This window comes from Podarcis bocagei, assembly GCF_964188305.1.
Source record: "Podarcis bocagei genome assembly, chromosome: 13".
NCBI classification, from domain to species: Eukaryota; Metazoa; Chordata; class Lepidosauria; order Squamata; family Lacertidae; genus Podarcis; species Podarcis bocagei.
Window position 1 is genome coordinate 9367698 of NC_138138.1, and position 27968 is coordinate 9395665.

General features: G+C 43.4%; 1 protein-coding gene and 1 long non-coding RNA gene across 3 annotated transcripts in view; one reads left to right on the forward strand and one right to left on the reverse strand.

Annotated features, from left to right (window-relative positions):
• The window catches only part of LOC308571473, a 351060-nt gene that overhangs the window by 21666 nt on the left and 301426 nt on the right, over nucleotides 1–27968 (forward strand). The window lies entirely within an intron of this gene.
• Nucleotides 2169–27968, reverse strand: part of CENPC (centromere protein C) — a gene marked incomplete at its 3' end in the record, with an annotated part of 28901 nt that continues 3101 nt past the window's right edge. The window contains exons 4-17 of one of the 2 annotated variants that reach the window (XM_081166219.1): nucleotides 27029–27123; nucleotides 25709–25811; nucleotides 23814–23943; nucleotides 23324–23515; nucleotides 19996–21330; nucleotides 18269–18339; nucleotides 16877–16942; nucleotides 15564–15668; nucleotides 13331–13420; nucleotides 12069–12158; nucleotides 11294–11448; nucleotides 7955–8045; nucleotides 6053–6125; nucleotides 2169–2318 (exon numbers count right to left, since the gene is read on the reverse strand). In XM_081166219.1, coding sequence (XP_081022345.1) covers nucleotides 2303–2318; nucleotides 6053–6125; nucleotides 7955–8045; nucleotides 11294–11448; nucleotides 12069–12158; nucleotides 13331–13420; nucleotides 15564–15668; nucleotides 16877–16942; nucleotides 18269–18339; nucleotides 19996–21330; nucleotides 23324–23515; nucleotides 23814–23943; nucleotides 25709–25811; nucleotides 27029–27123 — 2612 coding nt within the window. Of the gene's footprint in view, nucleotides 2319–6048; nucleotides 6126–7954; nucleotides 8046–11293; nucleotides 11449–12068; nucleotides 12159–13330; nucleotides 13421–15563; nucleotides 15669–16876; nucleotides 16943–18268; nucleotides 18340–19995; nucleotides 21331–23323; nucleotides 23516–23813; nucleotides 23944–25708; nucleotides 25812–27028; nucleotides 27124–27968 lie in introns of those variants that run through there. The other variant, XM_081166220.1, reaches the window with a different exon arrangement.

A 27968-nucleotide genomic window follows, 5' to 3' on the forward strand; every position in this document is an offset into this window, starting at 1 on the left:
CCAGGAATTCCTTGTCTGGCACAGTTGTGCAGCCTGTACTTTCATTGATATTCCAATTAATCAAAATTCTACCGTTTATCTATTTCAAGGGTTCGGGGGGGGGTCTCCTGAAAATGTTTAACAGTATTTTTCCTGCACAGTTTTTAATGCTACTATTGTTGTGAACCGATGCATGATTTATAAAGTAAATAAAGCTTATTTTTAAAGTTCCCATGTTGATGCCTGATTCTTTCTTAAGTGGGGCAAAGGGGGGAAGGCAGCTAGCTTCATAGCTGGACTTGCTCAAAACAAGCTTTTGCAGCCTGATTCCTATCCTTTTAAGTTTCCTGTCAAGGATGGAATTTTAAAACTCTGTTTTTAAAGAACCAGGTGGCAACCCTACTTCAGGTATACAGGACCCACACTGTGAATGGTGCTCACAAATGTACCGGGAGCCACTGTAGATCCTTTAGGACCGGTGTTCTGTGGTCCTGCCAGCTGCTCCCAGTCCCCAGTCTAGCTGTCGCTACATCTGCTGGCTCCTCTCAGATACACCTGAGCCAATCTGATCTGAGGGGAATCCCTTCCTATCCTCCAATATATGGTCTTCTGTTAGAGCTTGAGCAGGACCAAGCCCCATCTCCCAGGCGTCCCCTTGAAGGCAAGGCACAATCCTGGGACCCTCAACACCCAACGGTTCTCCATTTCCAAGGCACGGGGTCCCTCCCCAACTCAAGAACGGGGCATCTGAGCTCCTTCGACCTTCCTGGTTCCTCCTCATGACTGAGTTCCTAGGACTCCACGGATCTCTGCAAATGGGAGCTGTTCTCAGAGCCCCTAACAAACTACAGTTCCCAGGATCATGGGGGGGAAGACATCTGCTTTTTAGAACAGGCGCTTCAGGTTACAGACTCCACTAACCCAGAAATAGTACCTCGGGTTAAGAATTTTGCTTCAGGATGAGAACAGAAATCGCACAGTGGCAGCGGGAGGCCCCATTAGCTAAAGTGGTGCTACAGGTTAAGAACAGTTTCAAGTTAAGAATGGACCTCCAGAACAAATTAAGTCCTTAACCCAAGGTACCACTGTACTACTACTAATACTAGTAGTAGTTATTTGTACCCCGCCCATCTTCCTGGGTTGCCCCAGCCACTCTGAGGTAGATGGAGCAATCTAGGGTCTAAATCCCCTTCCTTACTGTATTTTAATATTGTGTTGGAAGCCGCCCAGAGTGGCTGGGGAAACCCAGCCAGATGGGCGGGGTATAAATAATAAATTATTATTATTATTATTATTATTATTATTATTATTATTATTATTATTATCATTATTATCATTATTATCATTATTATCATTATTATCATTATTATTACAGTGGTACCTCGGGTTACATGCGCTTCAGGTTACATACGCTTCAGGTTACAGACTCCGCTAACCCAGAAATAGTGCTTCAGGTTAAAAACTTTGCTTCAGGATGAGAACAGAAATCGTGTGGTGACGGCGCAGCAGCAGTGGGAGGCCCCATTAGCTAAAGTGGTGCTTCAGGTTAAGAACAGTTTCAGGTTAAGAACGGACCTCCGGAACAAATTAAGTACTTAACCCGAGGTACCACTGTATTATTATTATTATTATTATTAGACTTAAATCTGCGAAAGCAACAACAGGGAAGGCAAAGGCATTTTATGCTTCTCAAGAACGTTAAGTTTCGAAATATCAAACGACGCCTGGGTGCTTAGTTTTATTAATGCGTGTGATTTATGTAACAAAGATACAAACTGTACAAAAGAAAAGGGGGAGCATTGATTGGTGCTGAACAGAGCAGGGTAAGGAAAGAACACGGGACCTAACATCTGCATTGCTATACAGACCCATCGCCAGTCCTTTCCACCCGACTCTGGGCACAAATGGCCCCTTTTCCGGAAGTTTTGCAGTCTTTAGAGTAGCTCTGCCTCTGTGCCTAGTACTGCCCGCAGCATCACACCAGCAAGACAGCAGCAAAGGCCTTGAAGGTTAGCATGCCAAATAATGACATGGCTCTGCACCACTTGCCCAGTGCAGGATGGCATCTTAAGTTGCAGCAACGTTTAGTTTTGCCACCGAAGGAGCCTGCCAAGCTATCAGTTCAGTCAAAGAAATGACAAGATCAGAAGGGAACTTGTGCAATATAAATAATTAGAAAAACATACAACTCGAACTACAAAAATATCTTTAATTTTGTTGTCCTGCAAGCCTGGAATGCTGTAAGCTAGGACGGTTCCCCCTTTCCCCTCAACATGAGACGATCTTTAAGTTGCTCCAAGAAATGTTGATACAAGGGTAGGCTTCATGAATTTTCGGACCTGAAATGAAACAAAATTACAAATCTTCCACAAAGCTATATTTTCCAACTATGCCACAACCCCCCAAAATCACTTGGCTATGGGGCGATTTATAACATTATGTCAAGTTACTAACTAAAAGAACATCTGTAGTCAATATAGCTACGCAATGATTTCTATTTGGGTGGAAATATTTTGTTGAAATGCAACAGATGGTAAGAAATTCTCTTAAATTTAAACCAGGGGAAGACACACAAACTAGTAATTCACTACTGTTTCACTTTCTTGTATTAAAAAAAATGGAGACATTCTCTTTCATTTTCTCAGTGCGTTCACATGTGGTTTATTATTATTATTATTTATTATTATTTTAACTGCAATTTATAAGCTGCTTTCCAGCAAGACCTTATAGGTCACAGAACATCTGAAAAAAGCTATATAATTAGCTTCGCTGGCCCTTTCCCTCCTCTCTGCTCATTGCTAAAGGAAAATTTTATACTGTCGAACCTCCGTTTACGTAACCCTCTTGGTTGTGGTTCAAGGACCTGACCCCCGCAAAGTAAAATGAAGACACAGGGACACGTGATATAAGGTTAATGGGCTAGAAAAGGCCACAACTTTATTGATTACAGCAATGGAAAGGTATTGGCTTAGGCATTGGATCGAAACAAGTGGGTTATTCACCAGTAGGTGGAGCCTGTTGATGCTAATCCAACTATAGGCTCACCCCTGCTGTCACCGAGGGTCGTGCCAAGGCCTCCCGCCAAGCAGGCATCGGACGGAATACACGACCCCCAGATTCCTTTACCGGAATACCCCTATAAATTGAAGGCATAGGCGATGGCCACACCTAGCACTTCGACACACCACAACACATTATTCCAATGCCTAACCTACCCACCAATACCACCAGAAAGTTGTGACGATTGCTACGAGGTAGGCGAAAAAACCAAAAAGCCTAATGCCAAATGGAAAAACTCCTACCAGGCCCCCCGGGCAACCGGGGCGACCAACCTAAGGTCCATAGCAAGGCCAATGACCTAAGCCCTAACTCAAAGGGAGTGGAGGGTGGGTGACTCGCACAGGACGACAAAGAGAAATGAGGCCGGGGAGAGGCTGGCACTGCAGCATAGAGGCTGCTGGACACGCCCCCCCATGGCACCTGGTTGGGCGGCCACCGGGGGGGGCGTGAGTGCCAGCTAGGTGAGCTGGAGGCAGGGGGCAACGCTAGGTGAGCTGGAGGCAGGTCTTGCCACACGCACATGCGCAGAAGCAGTCTGCGTATGCACAGAAGCGGTCCTCAGGTTGTGGAAACTTCGGGATCCGACCGAACCTCCAGAACAGATCACGTCCGCAACCGGAGGTACCACTGTAGATAGAAGGATTTTTAAAAAAACAAACACCAAAACCTCTCTTATTTGCCTATGCCAGTTTGTCTACACTTTCTTCCCCATGATTTTAATGCATGTTGTATTTAAATATAACTCTCAGCAAAAGAAACAGCAACAAGTGTTTCCCTCTTCCTTTTTAGTTCAGTGAACCTCAGCTATTACAGTCTGCCAACTGATGAACAGGATTCAGTGCAGTTGCAACTTTCGCGAGGGCTAAATTCCCAGTAGTGGCACATCAAGGGAAAATTGTGCAAAGTCAGAACGGCCCCTGGAGCCACTCCCGTCTTGAGCTCTTGCAAGATCGGGGCTGTCCGAGATCTCTTGCAACCCTCCCGGAGCCCAGTAAGCAAGGCAGAGAGCTTTAAAGCACTTTCTCCAGTGGGAAAACCCTTCACAGAAAGAGCTTTAAAGTTCTTTGCCTTGCTTGGCAAGCTCTGGGACAGTCGCCCAAGAGTTTTGGGGGCTTCCCCAAGGGTAGGCAAGGACTTCCTTTCTCTCTCTCTCTCTGTCTGTCTGTTTGTTTATTAGGGGGCCATCCTCATAATGCTATGATTGAGCAAGTAAAACCTGTGTAAACTGCAATCCTGCTGTATCAGGATTGCTTATCTAGAGGGCTTAACCGTAAGCCACTCTTTGCACCTGTCAAAGCATGGAAAGAGCACAGAAAAATAAAATAAATGAACGGTTTACCACCATCCAGCCATTCCACTCATTAACCCAGCCCCAATTAATATTCACGCAAGCAGGATGAGTCTAAAAGCCCTACAAGCAGCTTTTGTTAATCTGATCCTGCCACTAAATGAAAGGAGCTTTAAGTTTTTCGGCTTATTGGCTCCACCTGCTGGTGCATCTTTGAAGAGTTTCTAGCAATACTGATTTATTTATCAAATTCCTTCCAAGGACCTCAAGGTGACATATGTGTCTGTGACGGAAAGCTCGGGCAGACCTGAGTCTGGTAGGTGCAGCGCAGTGGATTTCTGCCAGAGCGGTGTAGCTGGCAGAGTGCTGAGCTGCAACCTCTCTAGCTGCGGGGACAGCTAGCCAGAAGGGGGTGAAAGACAGCACAAAGTGTGTGAGAGAGAAAAGCAGTTGAGAACCGGGCTCCTGGCATTCAGCTGGACAAAAGTTTAGCCCCTGAGCTGTGTGTGTAACATCCACCCCGGGGGAAAGGTCTACAGCCAGAGAAAGAGATTAGCGTCTTTTGACATCTTTCCGCAGGGCCTGCAAGATGAAGCTGTTCCGCCTGGCCTTTGGTTTGGACTCGGTCTGACCCTTATGTTTCCCTCCCCTTATGGTCTTGATTTATCAGCTATTTTAAAATGAGGCTGCATTTTAAATTGCATTTTAACCTGTATTTTAAATTGTGCTTTTTTTTTATCCCTCTCTTTTCCCCCTATAATGTTTTTATTGTGATTTTATTTTATTGGTGTTAGCCGCCCTGAGCCCGGCTCTGGCCGGGGAGGGCGGGGTATAAATAAAATTATGTATTATGTATTATTATTATTATTATTATTATTATTATTATTATTATTATTTTGAGAGTATGCAGACAAGTGAGAAATAGGTAGCTGAGACAGGAGAAGTGGAGCTGTGAGGGAAGACTCTACTTGGGTCTCAGTTTGGTAAACAGGGAACAGAACTTCAGATATAAACTTCAGATATAAACCCAAAATAATTTAAGAGGGGTGTGGTGATCCCCTGGTCTCGGCAGTGAGATTTATAGAAGGTTGGGAAACTGACAAAAAGAACCGCCTTACCTCAGAACCCAAAAATTAAGACTTAAGCCAGAGCTTTCCAAACTTTTCAAGTTGGTGACATACTTTTTGGACATGCAACATTTCGCGACACAGTAAATCAGTTTTGCATCATTTCATGACGAAGTAATTTAGTTTTACTAGCAAACTGGAGGTTAAACTAACTCCTTTCCAGCCCCAGGAGGAGCACGGGGAACGTTCATGTGACACACCTACACACTGCAGCCGACACAGTAACGTGTCGCAACAGTTTTAAAAGCTCTGACTTCAATACCTCAAGGTTTACTTTAAAGAACTGAAGGAAATATAAGCTGCATGTTTACCCTCTTGTTTAGAAGCGGCAACATCCACTGAATGTCATATATATCTTAAAGTGTGTTTACTGTTTCTTGATATAATTCTATCTCCCGACACTTCTTTTGTTTTACCAATTTTGTTCTTAAAATAAAACCTTTTATCCGTTTAACTTTTCATAAGTCTCCCAGTGCCGGGGTTTTCTTTAAAGAAGCAAAATAGTCAGGGAAGGCATGCCTCACTTTATGCTCAGTGGAGACTCAAGAGTGGGCGTGAAAAGATTAAAGAACCCAAGGAAACTCTACATTTTCCTTACCTGCTTCCTTTCATTTGAGTGAAGAGGACAACACATTCCTTATTCAAGAGATTACGTAGGTTGTACACGTTCCCTACAATTAAACAGAGTGATTCCATTATAGGACAAGTCAACCATTTTATAAATGCAAAAATGAGATGGTTTTCATTTCACTTATAGTTGGATATCGGTGGGGCATGCATTATAATGGACCTGCTTCCTAAATATCACCACTTTAACAGTGTGCTGTCCAAAGCATAAAGAACACTGGAGAAGTCTTTGGGTCAAATAGAAAAAGATCTAGTACAAATACAAGGGCTCTTGATCCCCCCCACCTGCACCTCCATTTTTGCCAAACACTTCCCTGTGCCTTACCAAATTACATTTCATTCTGATTGGCACATTAGAGGCTACAGTGGGAATGGAGTGAGTGGGGGGGGGACCTATTATGTGACTAGAGCTCCACACACAGTTCTTTGGATACAAGTCTTTTTGCTCAATTTATTATTACTATTATTATTTATTAAATCTGTATACTGCCCTTCAGGGATGCGGGTGGCGCTGTGGGTTAAACCAGAGCCTAGGACTTGCCGATCAGAAGGTCGGCGGTTCGAATCCCCGCGATGGGGTGAGCTCTCGTTGCTCAGTCCTGGCTCCTGCCAACCTAGCAGTTCGAAAGCACGTCAAAGTGCAAGTAGATAAATAGGTACCGCTCCGGCGGGAAGGTAAACAGCATTTCCGTGTGCTGCTCTGGTTCGCCAGAAGCGGCTTAGTCATGCTGGCCACATGACCCAGAAGCTGTACGCTGGCTCCCTTGGCCAATAAAGCGAGATGAGCACCACAACCCCAGAGTTGGCCACGAATGGAACTAATGGTCAGGGGACCCTTTACCTATACTGCCCTTCATCCAAAGATAACAAGGTGGTTCCCAACATAAAAATACGAAACTATGTTTCCTAAGTACCACTTCCTCCATTGTATCCAAGTGCAGAACATTTTATACTGAATTCATATAATCAATTGCAAAGTGTCAGCATTAATTGTAAAAATAGCTAACCCCACACCTGCTGCTCTCACAGCCTCCCAAAAGGGCCACATCAACCCAGTTTAAACAGCTTGGGATATGAGGGGCAAGGTCTTCTCATCTGGTTAGATGCTTCACAGCTGACTGCCTTACTTCTCCTTCAAAAGGCAGAGAGGCAGCGGAATGGGAATGATGGGGAGGCTTCTCAAAAGTACCAAGAGAGGAAACACGGCTGATTCTTCCTCTGGTCTCCTTCCAGGTGTTGTGCAAAGAGGTAAAGGAAAGGTGCATTCTTCTAGTGCAGGGACACCCAATGTTGCTCTACACTTTGCAGAAGTCCCAGAAGGAACAGCGGGAAGAAATGCTGAACTACTCGATTCCTCTCTTGCTTCTTCAAAGCAGCACGTGAAGTGCCCCTTAGTCATGCAGTCAGACCAGGGGCGTACAAAGTAGGAGGAGGGCCGCCCCGGGTGCCACTTCGGGGGGGGGAGGTGTGACAAGATGGCCCCTACGTCCCTCCAGCTGTAGGGCGGCTGAGGAGGCACACAGTCAGTATGGGCGCCGCTTGCGCAACATCCGTATGGGCTGCCACTCACATGGCGACTGTTCAGGCTGCTGTGCGTGCACACTCTGTACGGGATGCTGCACATGCGCACTCCATATAGACGTTGCATATGCGCCACCGGGCGGTTCGCCCGGCCCCTTGGCGTCCTGCCCCGGGTGCCGGAGAGGGTTCCTCCGCCACTGAGTCAGACACAACGTATGCCCCAACATTGCTCAAGAAAACAGGATCATCTCCTTCCATAGACATTTATTCTCCCCCTTCTGCATTCAACTTCACCTTAGCCCTTCCCCCTCTCAAAAATGCTCATCATTTGGCAGATGATCGGTACACTTACCCGGCGGGATAAAAAAATAGTCTCCGGCAGTCAGACGGTAATACTGGTCGTACAGCATCAAAAGGAGCTTCCCACAAGAAATGTGAAAAACCTTCAGAAATGAAAGCCATAAAGGTTACTTCACTTTTCATCTTAAAACTTGTATAAATAAAGTATCAACAGGCCTCTGGGATTTTAAAAGGCTCACATTGCTGTATTTACAGACCCCTGGTGACGTCAGTCAAATCTAGGAACAACAAGGGTTTTACCTCGTATACAAAAACAACTGATTGGGGCGGAGTAAATATGTCGACTGGAATAATGCACAACTAAGATGAACACCTGCAGATCTTTCCAGAGAGCTCTGAAATGAGGGGTGTGTCAATTAAAATTCTGTCTCTCTGAGATTATACTGAATTCCCCTGCCCACTTGTGGTTTCATGTAGGAAACTATTTTAGTAATTTGAATGTTTTGTTGTGCCTCATTTTTTAAAATATTTTTTGGTTAAGCAACTTTTATTTTATAAAGGAACGTGGAATATACATGTTTTCAATAAAATTAATAAAAATTAACGATATGGATCATAGTTCTGATGTTTCCTACTCCATTTAAGTAGAAATCAAGCAGTGATTACTCCTTCAGGACACTGAGATGATCAGCAGATTATATCTGGATAAACAAGATTTGATTCAACAAGGAGCAAATCATTACTAGGTTTCTGCGATATCTCTTAAGCAGCCATTCTGCGTTCTTGAAGGTTATTAGTTATTTTTCTTTTGTAAAGCACATCTGACCCCCATATCAAGCTGACTGGCAGGATAGTCACACACTATTTTGGTCAAACATTAATCTGTGTCACTGAATAGTCATCAGTTGTTGAAACGAAGGATTATGGCAGATCTTGGGCTCACCAGGCAACAAGGTTCCTTTTTAACCAGGCCTTTGGTTGATACGATTTACATCCTATCCCCTTTCAAAATGTGTTTTTTTGGGGGGAAGGGGGCTATTGAATTGTTGCTTTTGTTTTTATTAGGTGTTTTGTGGTTCTATATCTTGATTTTATTCTGTGAACCACCCTGAGTATAGGGCAGTATATAAATTCAATAAATAAGAAGAAGAATGAGAATAAGAATAGTGCAATTGCATGACAGGAAGAGATGTTTTCAGTTGGATCCCTAGGACTGCCATAATGTCTCATTCTGGCTTCAGTTCCTTCACTGAAGAGGTTAAGCCTCGAAGAGAGCAGCCCACAGCGACTCCTGAATTGGGGGCATCCGGCAAAACCATTTCTTGCTTGCTTAAGACTATTGCAGCAGCAGAAGAGTGCTGCGCTGTGCACTGCATCCATTCCCATTAGCAAGAAGATCCAGCTTTTCAAAGCACAACAGTTTATCCACCCAAACAATGGTTTTGGATACTTTTGGTGCTGTGAATGCCTGGGCGCTACTGAAGGGGTGGGTGGTTGAAGGGAACCAATATCCTGGGCAATTTCCTACGACAGACCTTTCCATTGCCACTACTCGGCACAGAATCAATACACTGGGGAGGTAATCCAATCTCTGTACAGCTTTACCTGCTGGCATTGCATTATGAGAGAAAATACGTTTTCTTTTAACGAAAAAGCAAGCTGCCCTTGCTTCAAAGGGGAAATCCATAAAGTAATGAATTATTAACTCAGCAGCAGAAGCTTATGGGGATGGGAAAGTGAAGAGTAAATACACCATGCATTGCAAAGAGTGTGATGGATTCATTAACATGTACAGTCATTTTTGCCTTGTTAATGAAAGAGGTGAGGGGGCAGAGTTATCTCTGCCACAACTCCATCCGGAGACTGCTCCAATAATTTTACTTGTTGCATAAAAAGGGGGGGGGGGTCTACAACAGGAAGCCATCTGACTTAGCAGTGCTCTTATGCACTTCTTAACAGAACGTCTTGAACTAGCAATCTTAGAACTAAAATGTATTATTTTTGTTTTTCTTAAGATTGAGATGGTTTTGGCACATATACACTGACAAAGTTCTGTTGCTGTACTCTGAAGTGACTCTGATTGTTTGCAGTTGGTTTTTTCCTCTGTAATTGTGCAACTGTTACATGTGATACAACAACAACAAACTAAAATGCAGAGTTCTAGTTTTCACAAATTAAAAAATATGTTTTCCATCTTTTATCATATGTAAGGCATAGTGCAAGATTCAACGTAGCATGAGAAAGAACCCACTCAAAAATGGGACTTCTAATTTTTCTGCTCCCCCACCCCCCAGAGCCCTGCACAACCAAAAACCTGTTTCAGAGGATTGAGGGACCCTCTGGAGATTTGTGGGGCACATGGGGGTCAGGAAGGGCAAAAAAAGAGAAACCAGAAATCCCATTGCACAGGTGGATTTCTGCTGCACAGGCAGTCAGACGTCACTAGATGTCAGCCATAGAATTTTTGCAAATGCATTTCAGATTTCAACTGTAAAACATTGACTGTGACTAGCCTGTAAATTCCAGTGACAATCTGTTTTCTGTTTAAAAGTGATGGGCACTCGGACTAGATAAAAATTAAAAGAAAAAGATTCCACAGTTCTGCATTCAGCTAAAAGGATGGTGGATCAACACAGGAAATCGATACCCTTTGTCAGGGTATCTCAAGCTTCTGAGGAACATTATTTCCCAATTTTATTAAAAGCCCAATTCTTTTTTTCCATGAAACTCGCTGTTTAGATCAAACATGCCTCCTGACTGGAAGGAAGCCCAAAGCAATGACTCATGCAGAGATGCGGCAAACAGCCTCCTCCAAGGTATGTAATTCTGTTGTGTCTGCAGTAGGATCAGCAAAAATATAATGGGCAGCATCCTTAGTAAGCAGGTGTTTTGGGCTTATAGGATTGTTTAATCATTTAAGATTTCATAATATATACAAGCGTCCCGGTACATTCTTTGCCCTGCAAAGCCTTGAGATACTTTACCACAGAAATGCACATGTCATGTAGATCAGTGGTGTCCAAACTCTTTTCCAAAGAGGGCCAGATTTGATGAAGTGAAAAGCCGTGAGGGCCGACTAAAGGGCCAACCAAAGTTGTTAACCTTTTTTTAGGATTGAAGTTATTGAGCTTTTTTTTTAAAGAATGGAACTTTTTTTAGGGCTGAAGTTGTTGACCAGATTGAACTGGCCAGCAGGCCAAATTAGGCCCCCAAAACGGACTATGGACATGCCTGATATAGATTGACAACTGAGAAAAAACAGTTGCTCCATCTCACAAGAGGGAATATTAACAAAACTGGTAAAATACCAATATGAAAGCATACATAGGAAAAACGTGAGAACGTAACAATTCCATGATGCAAAAACATATACAATTTCTGGTATACTCACCAGTGTATCTGTGTGGGAATACTGAAATCCCTTTTCTTTTAATGGCTTTAGTATCAGTTTGCCAGCAGAAAAGAAAGGGGTATTCAGCTGTTTGTATATGGACACCGTCTCATCATTGATGAAAAGCAAATGTGAATTACTCCTGCTCACACAGTCTGTTACAAAACCAGAAAATAAATACATGACTTAATATTCATAGGAGATGACAAGGTCAGATAATGTACACTGCAATATAACATGTGCTATCTTAGTCGTATGCAAAAAACCTGCTTGCTTCATCAAAAGGTAATCATGCAAAATTCTGCGGCGCACTGAAAGTTTGCATTGCAGTCAATGGCAAAATCAGAGAGTTGTAATATTTAAGGTAAGTATACTGTATTCAAAAAGTGAAATATGAAAAGCAAAGGAATGATACAAGCAGTTCTGCGTGGGGGTGGGAGTGAGGAGTATATGCAGGATCATCATGGTTCTTGAAACGGCCACAGAGCAAGTTTTCAATATACAGTGGTACCTCTGGATGCGAACGGGATGCGTTCTGGAGCCCCGTTCACATCCTGAAGCAAATGCAACCTGCGTCCGCGCGTCACAATTTGCCGCTTCCGCGCATGATGTCATTTGAGCATCTGCGCATGCGGCGAAACCCAGAAGTAACGCACTCACTTACTTCCAGGTCGCCATGGAGTGCAACCCAAAAATATTCATCCCGAAGCATATTTAACCCGGGGTATGACTGTACTTGCTATTCATGCCTTTAAACCTGTGTCACATTACTCACCAAGAAGAACCTCTTTATTGGTATCTTTATCAAACACAACAGCTGGCTGAGAACGATTTTTTAAGGAAACAGCTGAGTCTTCGGGTACTTCTGCAAAACAGAAGTACAAACAGAATTGGATCCCAGGTCATATAGCGGTTACCCAAGAGGCAGGGCTGGAAGATTCAGTCAACCTGACTACACTTCTAGATGTGAGCTTTTGGAATAAATAGTCTTCAGGATGGACTGCAAAAAGATCAAACCTATCCATTCTGAAGGAAATCAGCCCTGAGTGCTCACTGGAAGGACAGATCATGAAGCTGAGGCTCCAATACTTTGGCCACCTCATGAGAAGAGAAGAGTCCCTGGAAAAGACCCTGATGTTGGGAAAGATGGAGGGCACAAGGAGAAGGGGACGACAGAGGAGGAGATGGTTGGACAGTGTTCTCAAAGCTGCCAGCATGAGTTTGACCAAACTGTGGGAGGCAGTGGAAGACAGGAGTGCCTGGTGTGCTCTGGTCCATGGGGTCACGAAGAGTCGGACACGACTAAACGACTAAACAACAACAAATTCTTCAGGATTAAGTCCATGCAGGTTGTAAGTGTTCTTTGCAAGTCTCATGAAATCCTCCTCTAACTGCAGGTTGCCTAAGTCACTGCTTCTTTTGTGATCAGGAGTTCATAGCTTTACTTGTGCAGAGCTTAGGAGCTACTTGAAAGCACTGAGGCTGTTTACTTCTGCCAAAGCCCAGCAAAAAGTTAAGAGATGTGCCCCCACCAACCTCGTATTTTGGACTGAGGCAGATCCTATGGCACTGGCAAACTTATTTGTGGGTCACTGAAAGCGGATCTTAAGACAGTGAAGGGCTGTGAATTTACCGCAGGTTGACTCAAGTAAGTTCATAATATTGTTAAGGCCTTTGCTCTGGGTCAACTCAAGAAAGCTCAGGGCTACAGAATGACTTCTTTGATTAATCTTTACTATTAGTAGAGAAGAGGTTTCATAGCTATCTTTATATGCCAAAGCAAAAATTACATCCATATTCTAATTAAGCACACCAGTTAGCATATGATGTGCAGTATTTATCCTTTGGAAGTTTTCTTTAAAAAAAGGAAAGAGTGTCGCAAGGTCAGGATCAACATCCGTCCATTTGAGCACATAGTATACTATACAATAAGATGTTAATACTAAAAGTAGCATTTGAACCTTTGCTATCTAATGAAGTATACTTGGGGATTTTTTTCCAGTGCCCCCCATATACATATATAAATGATTATCATACCAAACTCCAGAAGAGGTATTGTCCTTTTAGGTTTTCGTTTCCTGGGTTCTCTCTGTTCAGGTGATATTACCCCATCGACTACAAAACCACCTGAAATAACAATTAATTTTAGGAATCCTTTCTCATAACCAGCTTAGATTATATTTGTGTGAATCAAGGGATGATGGAATAACTGGTGAACCACTAGCAGATTAGTTCTTATCAAGTCCAATGAAGAAAGCGGTCTCCCATTAGGATGTCTTACAAGAGACACAGTTCACTACCAAGTGCCTCTTCCCAGGATTCTATTTCACAATTCCTTGATCAAACCTCTCAAACTGATATTGGGCAAGGGATGAAGTTTATGGGGTGGTTTTCTGGATTTAAAATGGCTCCTATCTGTGGCAAATTGAGCCCTGTCTGAGCATTCCACATTTGACACTCCTGCAGTCAGACTCCATTTTACTTTAATGTATTAGTTTCCCATTCTAGCCCCCTTCTAGAAATAAGAATTTTCTTCTTCAAGCAGGAGGCGCACAGATTTTTTTAATCATTACAGCCTCTCTTTTATGTTAGCTTTATTAGCTACTGCATTCATTTTTGATTACATTCACAATAATTTTGATTAAACACACTATCATCAAAGTAAAAATAATACTGACAACGGATAATGGAAATAAGATCAAATATAAACTATTATTCTTTGTAGGAACTACGCAGACATGTTACCAAAACCTAAATTGCTAATTAAGCTGTATACTTTCTGATGTCTTTGGAATAAAATGAGATCTTGAAATTATGCTTGTGGGTTAAAAATATGTTCATAAATTCTGGCTTATCTAAAGAGTGAGAGTTGCATGCCTGCTGTTAACTCTCTCTTTACCAAGCTGAGAAGAAACAGCTTGAGACTTTATTCTTGTGCAGAAATGAAAGCTGTAGCGGCATTTTGTGTGGTTGCCTGCTCAAGAGATATCTCCCAATATATTGGGAGGGTCAGGGCAATAGAGCAAGTGTAAAAGTGGCCAGAGTTCAACATATTTAAAGAGCACTGGTATACATGTTGAAGAATGCTATAAAGCACTCAAAGTCCATGTGGTTTTCAAATGCAAGCAACATGAGAGGAACATTCAATAAAGGGGAAATAAAATAAGTGGTGCCCTTGCCACTTTCCAAATGTTGGGGAGCCTGATGCGGTCCTGCAGGCTAAAAGGTAAAGGACCTCTGGGCAGTTAAAAGGTAAAGGGCACCGACTCTGGGGTTGCGGCACTCATTTCGCTTTATTGGCCGAGGGAGCTGGCGTACAGTTTCCGGGTCATGTGGTCAGCATGACTAAGCCGCTTCTGGCGAACCAGAGCAGCGCACGGAAACGCCGTTTACCTTCCCGCCAGAGCGGTACCTATTTATCTACTTGCACTGTGACGTGCTTTCGAACTGCTAGGTTGGCAGGAGCTGGGACTGAGCAACAGGAGCTCACCCCGTTGCGGGGACTCGAACCGCCGACCTTCTGATCAGCAAGTCCTAGGCTCTGTGATTTAACCCACAGCGCCACCCGCACTGTGGCAGTTAAGTCCAGTCAAATTTGACTATGGGGTGAAGCACTCATCTCACTTTCAGGCTGAGGGGGTCATGTGGCAAGCATGACTAAACCACTTCTGGTGCAATGGGACACTGTGACGAGTGCTACAGCACACAGACACAGCGTTTACATTCCCACCACAGTGGTACCTATTTATCTACTCGCACTGGTATGCTTTCGAATTGCTAGGTTGGCAGGAGCTGGAATCCCGTCACGTGGATTCGAACCGCCGACCTTCTGATCAGCAAGCCCAAGAGGCTCAGTGCTTTAGACCACAGTGCCACCTGCAGGCTACCACGCCATTTAAAAAGCCTCTATCACCAGGGTCCTAAATAACACAGAGAAACTACATGAGCCCTGCAGGCTCCCTGCTGCAGATAAGTCTGCCTTCTAATATGTGTATGGCAACAAGAATGGGCATGGTGAGGTAACAGAGGAGGCAGAGCTAAAACATTCTCCACCACCCTTCCTGACACAAGGGGAGCCACTAATATATAGAGCTATAGAAATGTGATAAAAAGAAGAAATTACAATGCCATGCATGGCAAAGTAAATATTTATTTTTTACACTGAGCTGACTTTTACTTTTAAAGCATTCCCACAACAACAACAACATAGGGCTGCACTGCATTTGCCACAACCAGATAACATATATGAGCTTTGTATAGAACCTCACACCTGAAGGTCTCATCTTGTATTTCACGCGTTCTCCTCGCCAGTACTCCAATGGTTTAAGACGCATTCTTTTGGTCCGGCGAATATTGGGTGTGTTGGAAGGCAATACTAATAAACAAGACAGGTAATGAAAAACAGATTTAGGTTGGGTAAAAACCCAGAAGCAGAACAAGAACACACATACAAGGATGAAAATAATGTTTGGACCTGCCACACACTTTATAATCCTGCAGCTTAAAATAATAGATGCAGTTTAATGCATTGTCAGAAAATTATTATTTATTTTTATTCCTCCCTCCCCTCCACCCATGGAATTTGGATCAGTATATCTGCCTCCAGTCCCACTTTAAACATTGCAATAGGTTAGAGAGGCTGTGAGAGTCAAGGTCAGCTAGCAAACTTTATGAACCAGCAGTTTAAACGATATCTGCACACTCAAAGGTCCAAAACTACAGCCGCTACACAATTGTGGGGAGAGTTCCTCCCACCCCATATTGTATTAACCATTTTTTACAGAGTTCAATCAGTACAGTGGTGCCTCGCAAGACGAAAATAATTCGTTCTGCGAGTCTTTTCGTCTTGCGATGTTTTTCGTCTTGCGAAACACGGTTCGTTGCAACTGCGCCTCTTCAAGCGGCTTTAAGAAAAAAGCGCAAGACATTTTCGTCTTGCGAAGCAAGCCCATAGGGAAATTCGTCTAGCGAAGCAACGCAAAACCAAAAAACCCTTTCGTCTAGCGAGTTTTTCGTCTTGCGAGGCATTCGTCTTGCAGGGCACCACTGTATTTGCACTGTCCTCTCATGTATTCCTTAACGGTGATGAAGTGGGCCTAACTTTAAAAGAGCAGAGCCATCTAGAAGTAGGTGGCAGGTGGAAACATCTTCTCTGGCCCTTTGCCTGCAGAGAACTGACACCTCTCACCAATTTCTGTCTCCTGACCACCTTTAGTCAGCATGCAATGAGCTGCTGGTACTGACGTTGGCCTAACCAAGGAAAGTGAGGTGGCATGAGGCAAGCTGTGGCACTGAAGCCAACCTGAAAGCAGTCTAAGGCCCACTGGTGGATCCCAGCCCTCTGTGTGAGAAATAGGACACTAGAACAGTGTCCTCATGCTGTTTGACTAAGTGAACTGCCACAGCAGCCATCACTGGCACCAATTCAGTATAAATGCATGCATGCAAGCACTCTCTCTCTCTATATATATATATCTCCCCAGTTCTAAGACTGGCAATAGGCCTTCTTAACATGCCATCTTGCAGACAGAGAGATCAGAGTTCATTTGATGCAGTCTTCATTTAAGAATAAAGAAATCTTACTCATTTTGCGCTTCAGTGCATTTAAATAAGTTACACCTTGCTCCTCTTCCAAGTCTTCAGATTCATCTAAATAGTAAAATACAAATTAATTCGCATTTTTAATATCCCACCCTCCCTCCAATCAGCAGAGGGCTAACACAAATTAACTGAAAGAACCATAGAGCAATAAAATCATAATCGAAACCACAACAGAACACAGTAAAATCAGTCAGTTTTACCTCCCAGCTTTGAGCCATCCACTGGAGTAGAATTTCTACCCTTTTATTACTGATGAAAATATTAAAGAGTAGCAGGCTCAGAACAGAGCTCTGTAGGAACCATTGGTGAGCACAGTTTGACTCATTTTCCAACCAACTGTGGATCTACCTGATCTTCTGGTCCATCTTTAACCAGTGTGCTAACCACATGTTGGCAGTTTGCCACCACTGATTTACATATTTTTCTACATGGGGGTAGTCAATGTGGTGCTCTCCGTATGTCCTTGAGTTACGGCTCCCATTGGTCCCAGACAGTAATTTCTGTATAACATTTGAAGAGGACCTGATCAGCCCCACTTGCTCTACATGATGCCCTGGGTTTCAATGACCGACTCATTCATAGAGGCACCAAAATGATGTGAGTACTTTTCAGTGTGTTATAGCCTTGCTATTTGGCACACGTTTAATCCAAGAGGTCCATATTATTGGAAAATAGATCGTTTTAAGGAGGGTGTCATGGTGCTGTGGGTTAAACCACAGAGCCTAGGGCTTGCCGATCGGAAGGTCAGTGGTTCGAATCCCCGCAACGGGGCATGTCAAAGTGCAAGTAGATAAATAGGTACCGCTCCGGCGGGAAGGTAAATGGCGCGTTCATGCGCTGCTCTGGTTCGCCAGAAGCGGCTTAGTCATGCTGGCCACATGACCCGGAAGCGGTACGCCGGCTCTCTCGGCCAATAAAGCGAGATGAGCGCCGCAACCCCAGAGTCAGCCACGACTGAACCTAATGGTCAGGGGTCCCTTTACCTTTTACATGGTTAAAAGTTCTTCCACAACCTCCCCAAAAGCTGGACTTGGCATGCATTTAGCCCAAGTCACATTGACTGCAAGAAAACACTGGAAGTTGGAAAACTTTGTACTGAATGCTCAAAGGAGAGGCTAATGTTTACCTCACAATGAAGGCCAGCACAAAGCAAGCGAAGCCAAACACGAATGTTAGGGCTGTGGTAGTTCAATTGCCTCTTCAGGATTAGGCCTGTGACTGCTTCATCAAGGAACAAGCAATTATTGCTTGAAGGACACAAGCGCCATTTACTGGCACAGAATACATACATGTATGTGTCTGTTTACAATTACGTACACAGATATACAGCAAAAGGAACTCAAAGAGCATACCAGACCAATCAATAAGCCATACCTGATGTTGAATCCTCCCTGTTAACAGCAATCTGATGTTTTGAAGAAGTTTTAATTTTAGAAACAGGGCCACTTAAAGGAAAAGAACAATGGTAAAATCCTTAGAGAGCAAAAAAATCAAAACAATTTATCTATGCAAATTAAAAGTACCATACTAAAATAAACTGTATGTAGAAACAAGAAGCGTTTCATAGAAAAAAGGTGACAGGCAACGAGAAACGGTTAACTTATCAAGAGCTATTAGAGTGGACTTGTATTTAACTTTTCTTGTATTTACCGTATTTTTCGCTCTATAGGACGCACCGGACAACAGGAGGTGGAGAACAAGAAAAAAAAAGTTCTTATTCTCCCCATCTAAAACAAGGTGCATTCACCCAAAGCCTCCTGAGCGCAGGGGGAGTTACTGCTGCGCTCTGGAAGCTTCAGGCGACTACCTTGGAGAGCGAGAGCCTGGAGAGCGAGAGGGGTCGGTGCGCACTGACCCCTCTCGCTCTCCAGGCTTCAGTGAAGGCAACCCGAAGCCTCTGGAGTGTGGCGGGAGTTCCCGCTGGGCTCCGGAGGCTTCATGTTCCTTTCAACCTGCTCTTTTCCCCACCACGCTGCTTTCCCCTACCGCCAGCCCCAAAGAGCAGGTCAGGGAACAGCACAAAGGCTGCGTGCAGCCTTGCCGCTGCCCCCCGAGCTTGTGGGGCTGGCGGTGGGGGGAAGCGCTGCTTTCCCCCACTGCCAGCCTCAAAGATCCCTGAAGCCTTTGGAGCGCAGCGGGACCTCGCGCTGCGCGCCAAAGGCTTCGGGTTCCTTTCGCTGACCCAAAGCCTTTGGAGCGCAGCGCGAGTTCCCGCTGCACTCCAAAGGCTTGAGGCTTCAGGGACAGCCTTTGTAGCCTCCGCAGGGCAGCAGGGCAGTGCCTTCACCCCTCTGCCCTGCGGAGGCTTTGCGCAGCTAACCCCAAGCTAGAACAGCGAGACGGAGCACTGCGCAGTGCTCCCTCTCCCTGTTCTGGCTTTGGGCTTAGCCCCGCAGCCTGCATTCGCTCTACAGGACACACACACATTTCCCCTTATTTTTGGGAGGTGAAAAAGTGCGTCCTATAGAGCGAAAAATACGGTAACTTTTCCCTAGGTTCAAATCTATTGCTTTTCATAACCTTAAACATGGCCTAAGGCATCAAGGGTGAACTGCAGGACTGAAACTCCGATTTGGATATGGTTATAAAATTCTAGGTTAGAAGCAAAGGAAGAAACACAACCCATGTACTACACACCATCAACTGCAGCAAGAACATATAGTGGGCTCTATGAGCAAAGGCAAAATTGAATAAAGCCAGGACCGTCCCCCCTCCAAAAAAAACCCTACATGACCACCCTCACTTGTCTGAAGCTCCACCTTGCTTACCAGATTCACTCCCAGAGCCCTTGCACCACCTTCCCAAAGCCAGGTAAGAAAGGTAACACTTTTTTTCTTGGCCTCTAGGAAGGAGGCATGAAGGCTCTGGGAGCATCCCAGAACCCAATAAGTGAGGCAATGGACTTAAAAGCTCTTTCTGTGGCAGGTTCCACCACCCTCACCCCCCCCAATTTACTTATTTTATTCATTTTTGGGCCATGCGCCTAAGGTCACAATTGATTAGTAAATTGCGCCTAAGTGAAGGGCCCATTCTATTGATTTAATATTTATACACCCCTGGAGTCAAATTAACATGCTACATAAATGCATGAAAGCACTTACTGCAAGGAACGCGTATTGTTCTTTTTTCGTTCCATAGAAGTATTTAATATTTTTTCTGCCACATACTGTTCAGGATAATCCTCTTGGTAGAAGGCAATTCCACTTTCTTGAGCACTTGCTGAGGAAGTCGGTTTTAATTCCCGTGGCAACGTCTTCCTTGGTTCGCTTATTGGTTCACAGGGGCTTCCACCCCCTTCAGAACTCTCGTTTTCTGATATCTGCTCTGAAACCGGCACCCTCTTACTTCCTCCAGTGGCTTCGCCCTCTTCACCACACTGTTCTTCTCCTCCATGCTCGCTTCCAGAGCTATCACTTGAAACCAGCACCTTATTTTTCCTTCTAGGTCTTTTAACAATACTCAATGGGGTTTCCAAATCTTTTCGAGACAGCGTTCTTTTAGGCTTTCGCCTCTTAGCTGATTTGCTGCGTGACAACCTTTGGGCTGTATGTGTAATGGACTGCTTGCGCTTTGATAATTTCCCCCCCAAAACAGGAGCAGGATCCTCGGCGTCTATAGACTTTTGACAACCCCATGGGGACACAGGTGTGCATTCTTGTGTATAATCTTCATGAATTTCTACCGATGGCTTCCTTTTTGAATGTATTTGTTTCATAGGTTTTTTACTGCAAGGTGATTGCTCACCTGTACGTGTCGCCGACGATGGCGCTTTCAAAACATCGTGGCCTGAAGAATGAATCCGTTCTGAGTGCACCTCTATAGGACTTGCAGAATCCTGACAGCCTTCATCACGCGATACCACCAAAGGCTTAACTTTTGAGCAGCTCTGCTTCATAGATCGCTTACACTGGGATGACTTCTGGGCTGTACTTACGACGGCCTGTGGCTGCAATGAAAAATTGTGGTCCTGCTCCTGTAAGAACAGAAGGTCCCCTGCGTGGCTTCCACTTGCAGACACTTGGCAATCCTCATTGCATATACCGACAGATGACTTACTCTTGGAAGGTGTTTGCTTTCTTACTTGTTGGATGGTATTTACAGTTAGCGGCGAGCGGCCGCCTTCCACCGCGATTCTTTCATTAGTCCTTGAATCATTTTGCATTCCGTTAACAGTTCTTTCAGCAGTGTTCATTAACTTCGGTTTGCTTTGCTTTATTGGCGCTGGTGTAACAAGATTCTCTGATGTCCTTTTATTTTGTCTTCTGGCACTCTGCTGCTTAGCTCTTTTCCCCCCTTCAGACGATGCAGATATTAAGTTGACTTTCTGTTGCTTTTTGTTCCTTGGGGATGTTGAAATCCAGGATGTAGAACTCAATCCAAATGATTCCTCTATAACAAACTCGCACTCGTCTTCTGGCTCTATACTGGCTGTATTTCTAGGAAGGAAAGGTAGGTGTTTGATTGCTTACATATCACCAACAGCAAGAAAGAAAGCAAAACAACCCCACATACCCCAAATGTTATTCTCAGAGATGCTTCTGTTTTGACAATACACCCAGATATTTTCCAAATCAGCAACCATTTCATATTGTATTATTGTAAGTAAACTTCAAAAGGTTTAGGTCCACAAATCAGGTACCCTGGCTTCTGATCTGCTTCAAGTTTTAAAAAGTTTCTGCATATATATATATATCCAAATAATTAATATTAAAAACAATGTTGAGGGCCTGATAGTAACAGGAAAACTCAGCAGCTTCCACTGCTAAAGAATACCAAAGGACTTCTCCCACTATTGATCAGAAAAATACAATCCCTCAGGCAATTTGGAAATGTTTAACATTATGAGATTCCTTAAGGAAAGAAAAACATAGGTTCTTTATCAGAAAGTGTTGGTCTTTGAGTGGTCCTCTGTGCAGCTGCGTAGTGGGATCTTGTGCCAGCATAGGGTATCATCTCTTAACTTCCTAGAGCTAAAACTGGGAGGAAGTATTCAGTTCAGCTATATAGATAAGCAACTTGTCATCTTTTGGGACTCTGTGTGTATGATTATGTGGAAATGGATACAGGAATTAAAAGAATAAGCTGCACAGGTCAGCTCTACAAAAGACAAATTTGGTTGCTCTACAGTTTGAGGTGGGAGTGTGAGAGTACAGTACTGGATACAACAACCCTGATAGAATTACTCCAAATTGTTTCAGGTGGTATTTAGTTGGCTATTAAGTAGCACAGTGTGATCTGGACAGCTTCCGAGATGAAACTCTGGGGCATAATCTGAGGTCCATAATCTCAGACAAAAAGATGATGGTCTATGTGGGAAGGAGTCCCTGGTTTGTGCAAGTTCCCATATTCATGCCTGCACAGAGACCTGAAAGAAAAACTGCCACCATATCCCTCTCCCAAAGAACTTACACATTGCCAGACCACTCCCCTACAGAAAGGGAAGCTACAGAAGATCTTTGCACCATATAGGGGCCAGACCACTGTTGTATTAATACCATATGTTGTTACACATTCTTCTAACGTCAGAAAGCCTCTACTTTTGCAGTATACTTTCTTTCTTAATCAGACCTTTTTATTGTCCCAGGCTCTGCTGATGCCAATAAGAGCCTGCAGACAGGAGATCCAATATACTTTTGTTTATTCAATTGAACAAAGCGCACAAACATCTCCAAAAAAGGGAAGGAACATGCCAGCCACAAGGATTTCTTATTATTATTTTGTTTATAAACTCAATAAAGATTTTTTTTAAAAAAAAATGGACTTGACACAAAGACAGCGGATTTTTTAAAAAAGATAATATTAAATAATACAAAGATATTATCAAAACCACACATATTATTACTGGACTGGAACCTTAAGGACTAGGAGATGAAGGTGAAATGGGCACACAATTGTGGCTATCCAATCAAGATGAAAAATGAGGAAAATTATGGGGAAAGACTTAAATTTCACCACATGTTATCTGATTTTTAGATGGTACCTGACCCCATCCAAATCAGCCTAAATAAATAAATAAATAAATATCAGCAATATGCGTTGGAGATGCAGACAAAATGAGGGAACCTAATTCCACATGTGGTGGACATGTCCCCTAAGGGAAGATAAAATAAATAATAAAATAAATAAATAAATGACAAGCTAGTGCCAAATGTCTTTGCTTTCTTTTGGATCACATTAACGAGGCCGAGGGGGGTGGGTCTTGTTGCCTGGGCAGCATACACAATGTCCAGGCTTGTGCCCCAGGGACCTCACTTCACTCCTCTTAACTCAGTGATTTAACTTCACCCCCAGAGGCACACCCCACTGTTTCCCGAGACAGATGGATGCCAACATAATTTGGTGGCTATGTTTCAAATTACAAATGCTCAAACACCTTACACAAAACTAAAATACAGTGATATTATGCTTCCAGTACAAAACTTATCTCACCGTTCTTTAGAAGATCTTGTCATGGCGTCTAATGATGCTACAGACTCTGGTATTTTCTTTTGACAGGAAGAGGTAGCAAAACATGCCGAAAGCTCCTTTGTTTCTTTCCTTGCATGATGCTCCTCAGATTTTCTAGCATCTGTGCTGCTCTGTAAATCTTTATCAGGTGCCTCTTCATGCCACCTTGGGCTCCTTTGGGAGGAAAGGTAGGCTATAAATCCAATAAATAAAAATAAAGATACAACCAAATTTGGGGGGTGAATTAAGCCACACTGATATTTTGGTTTTCCAGGTTTATCTCAATACCCTGAAACAACCTCTGAAACCCAGTGCACCATTGCAGACAAAACCAAGTCCTTCTTCCAAGCCAGTCCATACATGTATGCCTTCAATTATACTATAGAAGTTGGCCATTTGTTTACTCGTCAGTGTGATGTTAAGTGGGAACATAAATATTGCTGCACAATATTTCACTTTCATCAGAACTTACATTTCCCTATGAGATTTCTCTTTGTCCTCATTCAGGAAAGCAGGTATTCCGAATATCACTGGGACATCCTCATCTATGGAATCCGCATGCTCACTGCTTGGTGTTTCAGCACCTTTTAACGTTGCCGCATCTGTTTTAATGGTGGAACAAACCAAATAAACAGAATAGTGATAACTGTTACTATTTCTGACCTAAGAACTATTCTTATTCCACACTATTATCAGCCAAACATTGCCTGCCCAGACGTTTTTCATAACTGATTTTTAAAGAATATTCATTGAGACTACATTTTTTAAAAAATGGATTTGTATTCTTCTGCTCTCCTCCAAGAGAACAGTGTATATTGAAACATATTTAAAAGCTAAAGCTGCAATGATTATTAAAGCTGTCTTACTTAACCGAAAGTATACCACTGATTATTCACACCTTCCCACCGCCTTTTGGGGGGGGGGGTGCTTGAGAAGGACAGAAGGTTCATCTTATTTCAAAACATCACTGAGGCTTCTGCATGCCCTGAAGAGACAAGGTGATGCTGTTGACAGATGAGCTCTGTCATCTTTTGAGTGGTGGGTAGTATACAGTCTCTGCACTATGAGAAAGAGGAAGGAGGATGCCAGAGTTGGCGGGAACTTTGAATAGCCAAATAGGCAATGGGGGAGCAACTAGGGGGTTACTGTTTAGATCAACTAGGGGGTTACTGTTTAGATCAAGTGAAGTTACACTGGGGTGAAAGGCGCTGCACCTAGCTGGCCACATCTGAGAAAAGGTTACATTTTTTTTTTCCTTTCCAGGAAAATATGCCTCAAGTAATCAGAAGTATCTACAGTGGTAGCTTGGTTCTCGAACTTCATCCCTTCCGGGAGTCTGTTCAACTCCCGAAACCGTTTGTAAAGTAAGGCACGGCTTCCAATTGGCTGCAGGAGCTTCCTGCACTCAAGCGGAAGCTGCGTCGAAAAACGTTCGCAAACCGGAACACTTACTTCCGGGTTTGCGGCGTTCGGGAGCTATTTTGTTTGACAACTAAGCCGTTCGAGAACCGAAGTACCGCTGCATTTTGTTTTGTTTTCCAATTAAGTTTGGAATATTTCAATAAAGATTTTCTATCAACAGGGCTTGAGGGCATGTTATATTTCATTTTTAATATAATGCAAAGATGAAATATCAAAACAAATCTCAGACTAGAAACAGATAGGCCAACATCAATAGAAACTGATAAAGAAGCAGCTGTGAAGAAGACCTGTCTCTTGCAGCGAGCCACCTAACTTCCAAATGTGGCAGGCCCCCCCCGATCATCACCTCGGACAGATTCTAGGTTTATACAGGAAAGGATGGACCTTCTGAGATAGATGCTCAGACTTCAGGTGAAACCCCAAACAAAGGCTATTTTGTAGTTATGGGGTAACTCAGTTCACACATAGCCCCTATGTAAGCTGTATAATGAACAACTGAAGGATTTCCAAAATTCCACACACATACAGAATAAGGTATTTAGTGTGAACTGGAACTTCAGACCTGAACATTTGTACTCAAGTGGGTTATTCTGTTCAATCTGTCCTCCAAAATTTCACATGGTTTTTATGTGCTCCATTTCCATTTTTGTTCTGTTCTTTAGCTCCCTCCCCACCTCCTTGCCCCCAGAAATTTTGGACTGAAATCCCTACATTTTTTATAATAAAACTCATCTTTCTTCCCCTTCCCTCACTTCTTACATGGGGAATGGAAACATAGCAGAGATCGGAACTGCTACGTTCACTTTTCAAATTATCTGGAAATGATCTATGTTTAATTTCAATTTTTTTGTACTTCAGAACGTTTTGGTAGCATTAACGTACAAAAGACCAACGTTTTCATATTCTCACCCAAATGATTACCAGTTGAAAAATCATGCTGCCCACCTGAAATCCTGACATTTCCTTCTGGTGATGGTAAGGAGATGTTGGTATTAAATACATTCTGCACATAGTTAATCTTACTTGGTTCTGGCTCTATCTGTTCTTCCTGACAATCAAAACGGCAACATAATAGAAAAATACACTGTTAATAAACACAGTACAAACAAGCTTCACAAATAAAATGTTGTTTCTGAGTTTTGGGCTGCCTAAATCATGCTGGCTATCTTATACAATATCTATCTTAATACAGGAGAAAACACACACAGTGTGAACATCCATGCTGAGGCTACACTGTTGTGGACAGCTCAAGGAGCTCATGGCTCCTGCAGTAGTCAAGGAGCTGTCCCAATTTTTCATGAGTCTAAGCGACGTGGTAAGTTACGGAGGTAGTAGAGATCACTAGCAAGAGCACCTTCTGAGTTGTGGAACTCCAAAAGAGTCACCTATTGCCACATTTCTTATCTTTTTTTGTCAGGCATAGCGCACACACACGTATCATAAGTCGCAATATATTGCCAGGTCAAAAATTGTGAAACCAATATCATGATACCAACACTAGGTCAATGGTTCACCCACAGTTTTGTCTGAATTCAGCTTCAGTTTATTAAAGGTAAAGTGAACCCTGACCATTAGGTCCAGTCATGACCAACTCTGGGGTTGCGGCGCTCATCTCGCTTTACTGGCCAAGGGAGCCGGCGTACAGCTTCCGGGTCACGTGTCCAGCAGGACTAAGCCGCTTCTGGCGAAACCAGAGCAGCGCCCGGAAACGCTGTTTACCTTCCTGCCGGAGCAGTACCTATTTACCTACTTGCGCTTTGACGTGCTTTCGAACTGCTAGGTTGGCAGGAGCAGGGACCGAGCAACGGGAGATCACCCCGTTGCGGGGATTTGAACTGCTGACCTTCTGATCGGCAAGTCCTAGGCTCTGTGGTTTAACCTACAGCACCAGCACCCATTAAAGATGTTACAAATCCAACAGAGCAGAGCAGAACAGAAGCTAGGATTTTCTTTTTAAGGCAGCAGTGGCTCTGGTCTGCAAATCACTTTTCCCTCAGATTAGCTCATATGGGCTCTCAGATTAGCTCATATGGGCTGAAGGGGGAAATGTTATCAAATAAACCACCAATAACACCATGCCCATGTCTGAGTAACACGGGTTAACAAAGAAAAAGAAAATTTTAAACCAGCAGCATAACAGAAGTGTCACTTTTTCAATCGAATCAACTTCAGCTGACCAAACGTGACTGGATATGTTAAATGGCATAACATGCATGGCTACATGGACAATCACAAAAAACCATATTAAAAAGAGAAACAGCTTACCTTTCTCCCACGAGATAGAGTTTGACTGAAGTCTGAGCAAGGGGATGAGCAACATGATATGCTTGGGGAGCATACTGTATTTTCCTCTGCACAAGCTAAAGAGACGGGGGGAATGGTTAAGAAGAAAAATCTAGTAGTACCCGCTTGTTGGTTCTTTTACCTAGAAAGGGCTCAAATATCCTAAGCTAAAATGCCATTTTAAGGGATTCAAAATTGTGTTTGCCAACCTGCCAGGAGTGCAAAATAAAACGAGTAAGATTCCTCAAGAGGAATACGACTGTGTGGCAAGAAGCTTGTGGGACAATTCTACACAGAGCTCAGCAAGCCCCCTGATTTAATGGGTTTGGGTACATCTCATTGTCCCTAGGACTGGGCTCTTAGCACAGCAGCAGGGAGCAGCTTTTTACAGACCATGAATTAGTTGATGACATAATAAATCATGGGTAATTAAAAGCAGGAGCTTCCAAATTTATTTTTCTGGCCATGCTGAAAGAGGGGGAAGGAAGCATATGAGTCCAGGAGAACACACTTATTCATGTTTCTCTAAGCCATAGCTTACCGTGACATCTTGAACAATAGTAGTAGAACCTTAACAAGTATCAGAGAGAAACTGATCTAGAAAGCTTAGAGACGTTCCCAATTCATGTCTTCCTACACCACTACAAGCACATCCACTTTTGCCTTTGGTTATAAAGGCAACAGCAGTTTCAGGCACACCCAATTGATGTGTACATCATGCCAACGCTGGAAGTGGCCAGAAAGGGGTGTAATAGGGGCGTAGTGGGCTTACATGCACTCTGCCGACACATGTGGGGATCAGGAACACAAATCCCACTCAAAATGTTCACTACCTGTATTTAATTTAGCATTTAAGATTTATTTATTTTTTAACGAACCAAGTGAATTGCCTATGAGATTGCCTACATACTGCAATCTTTAA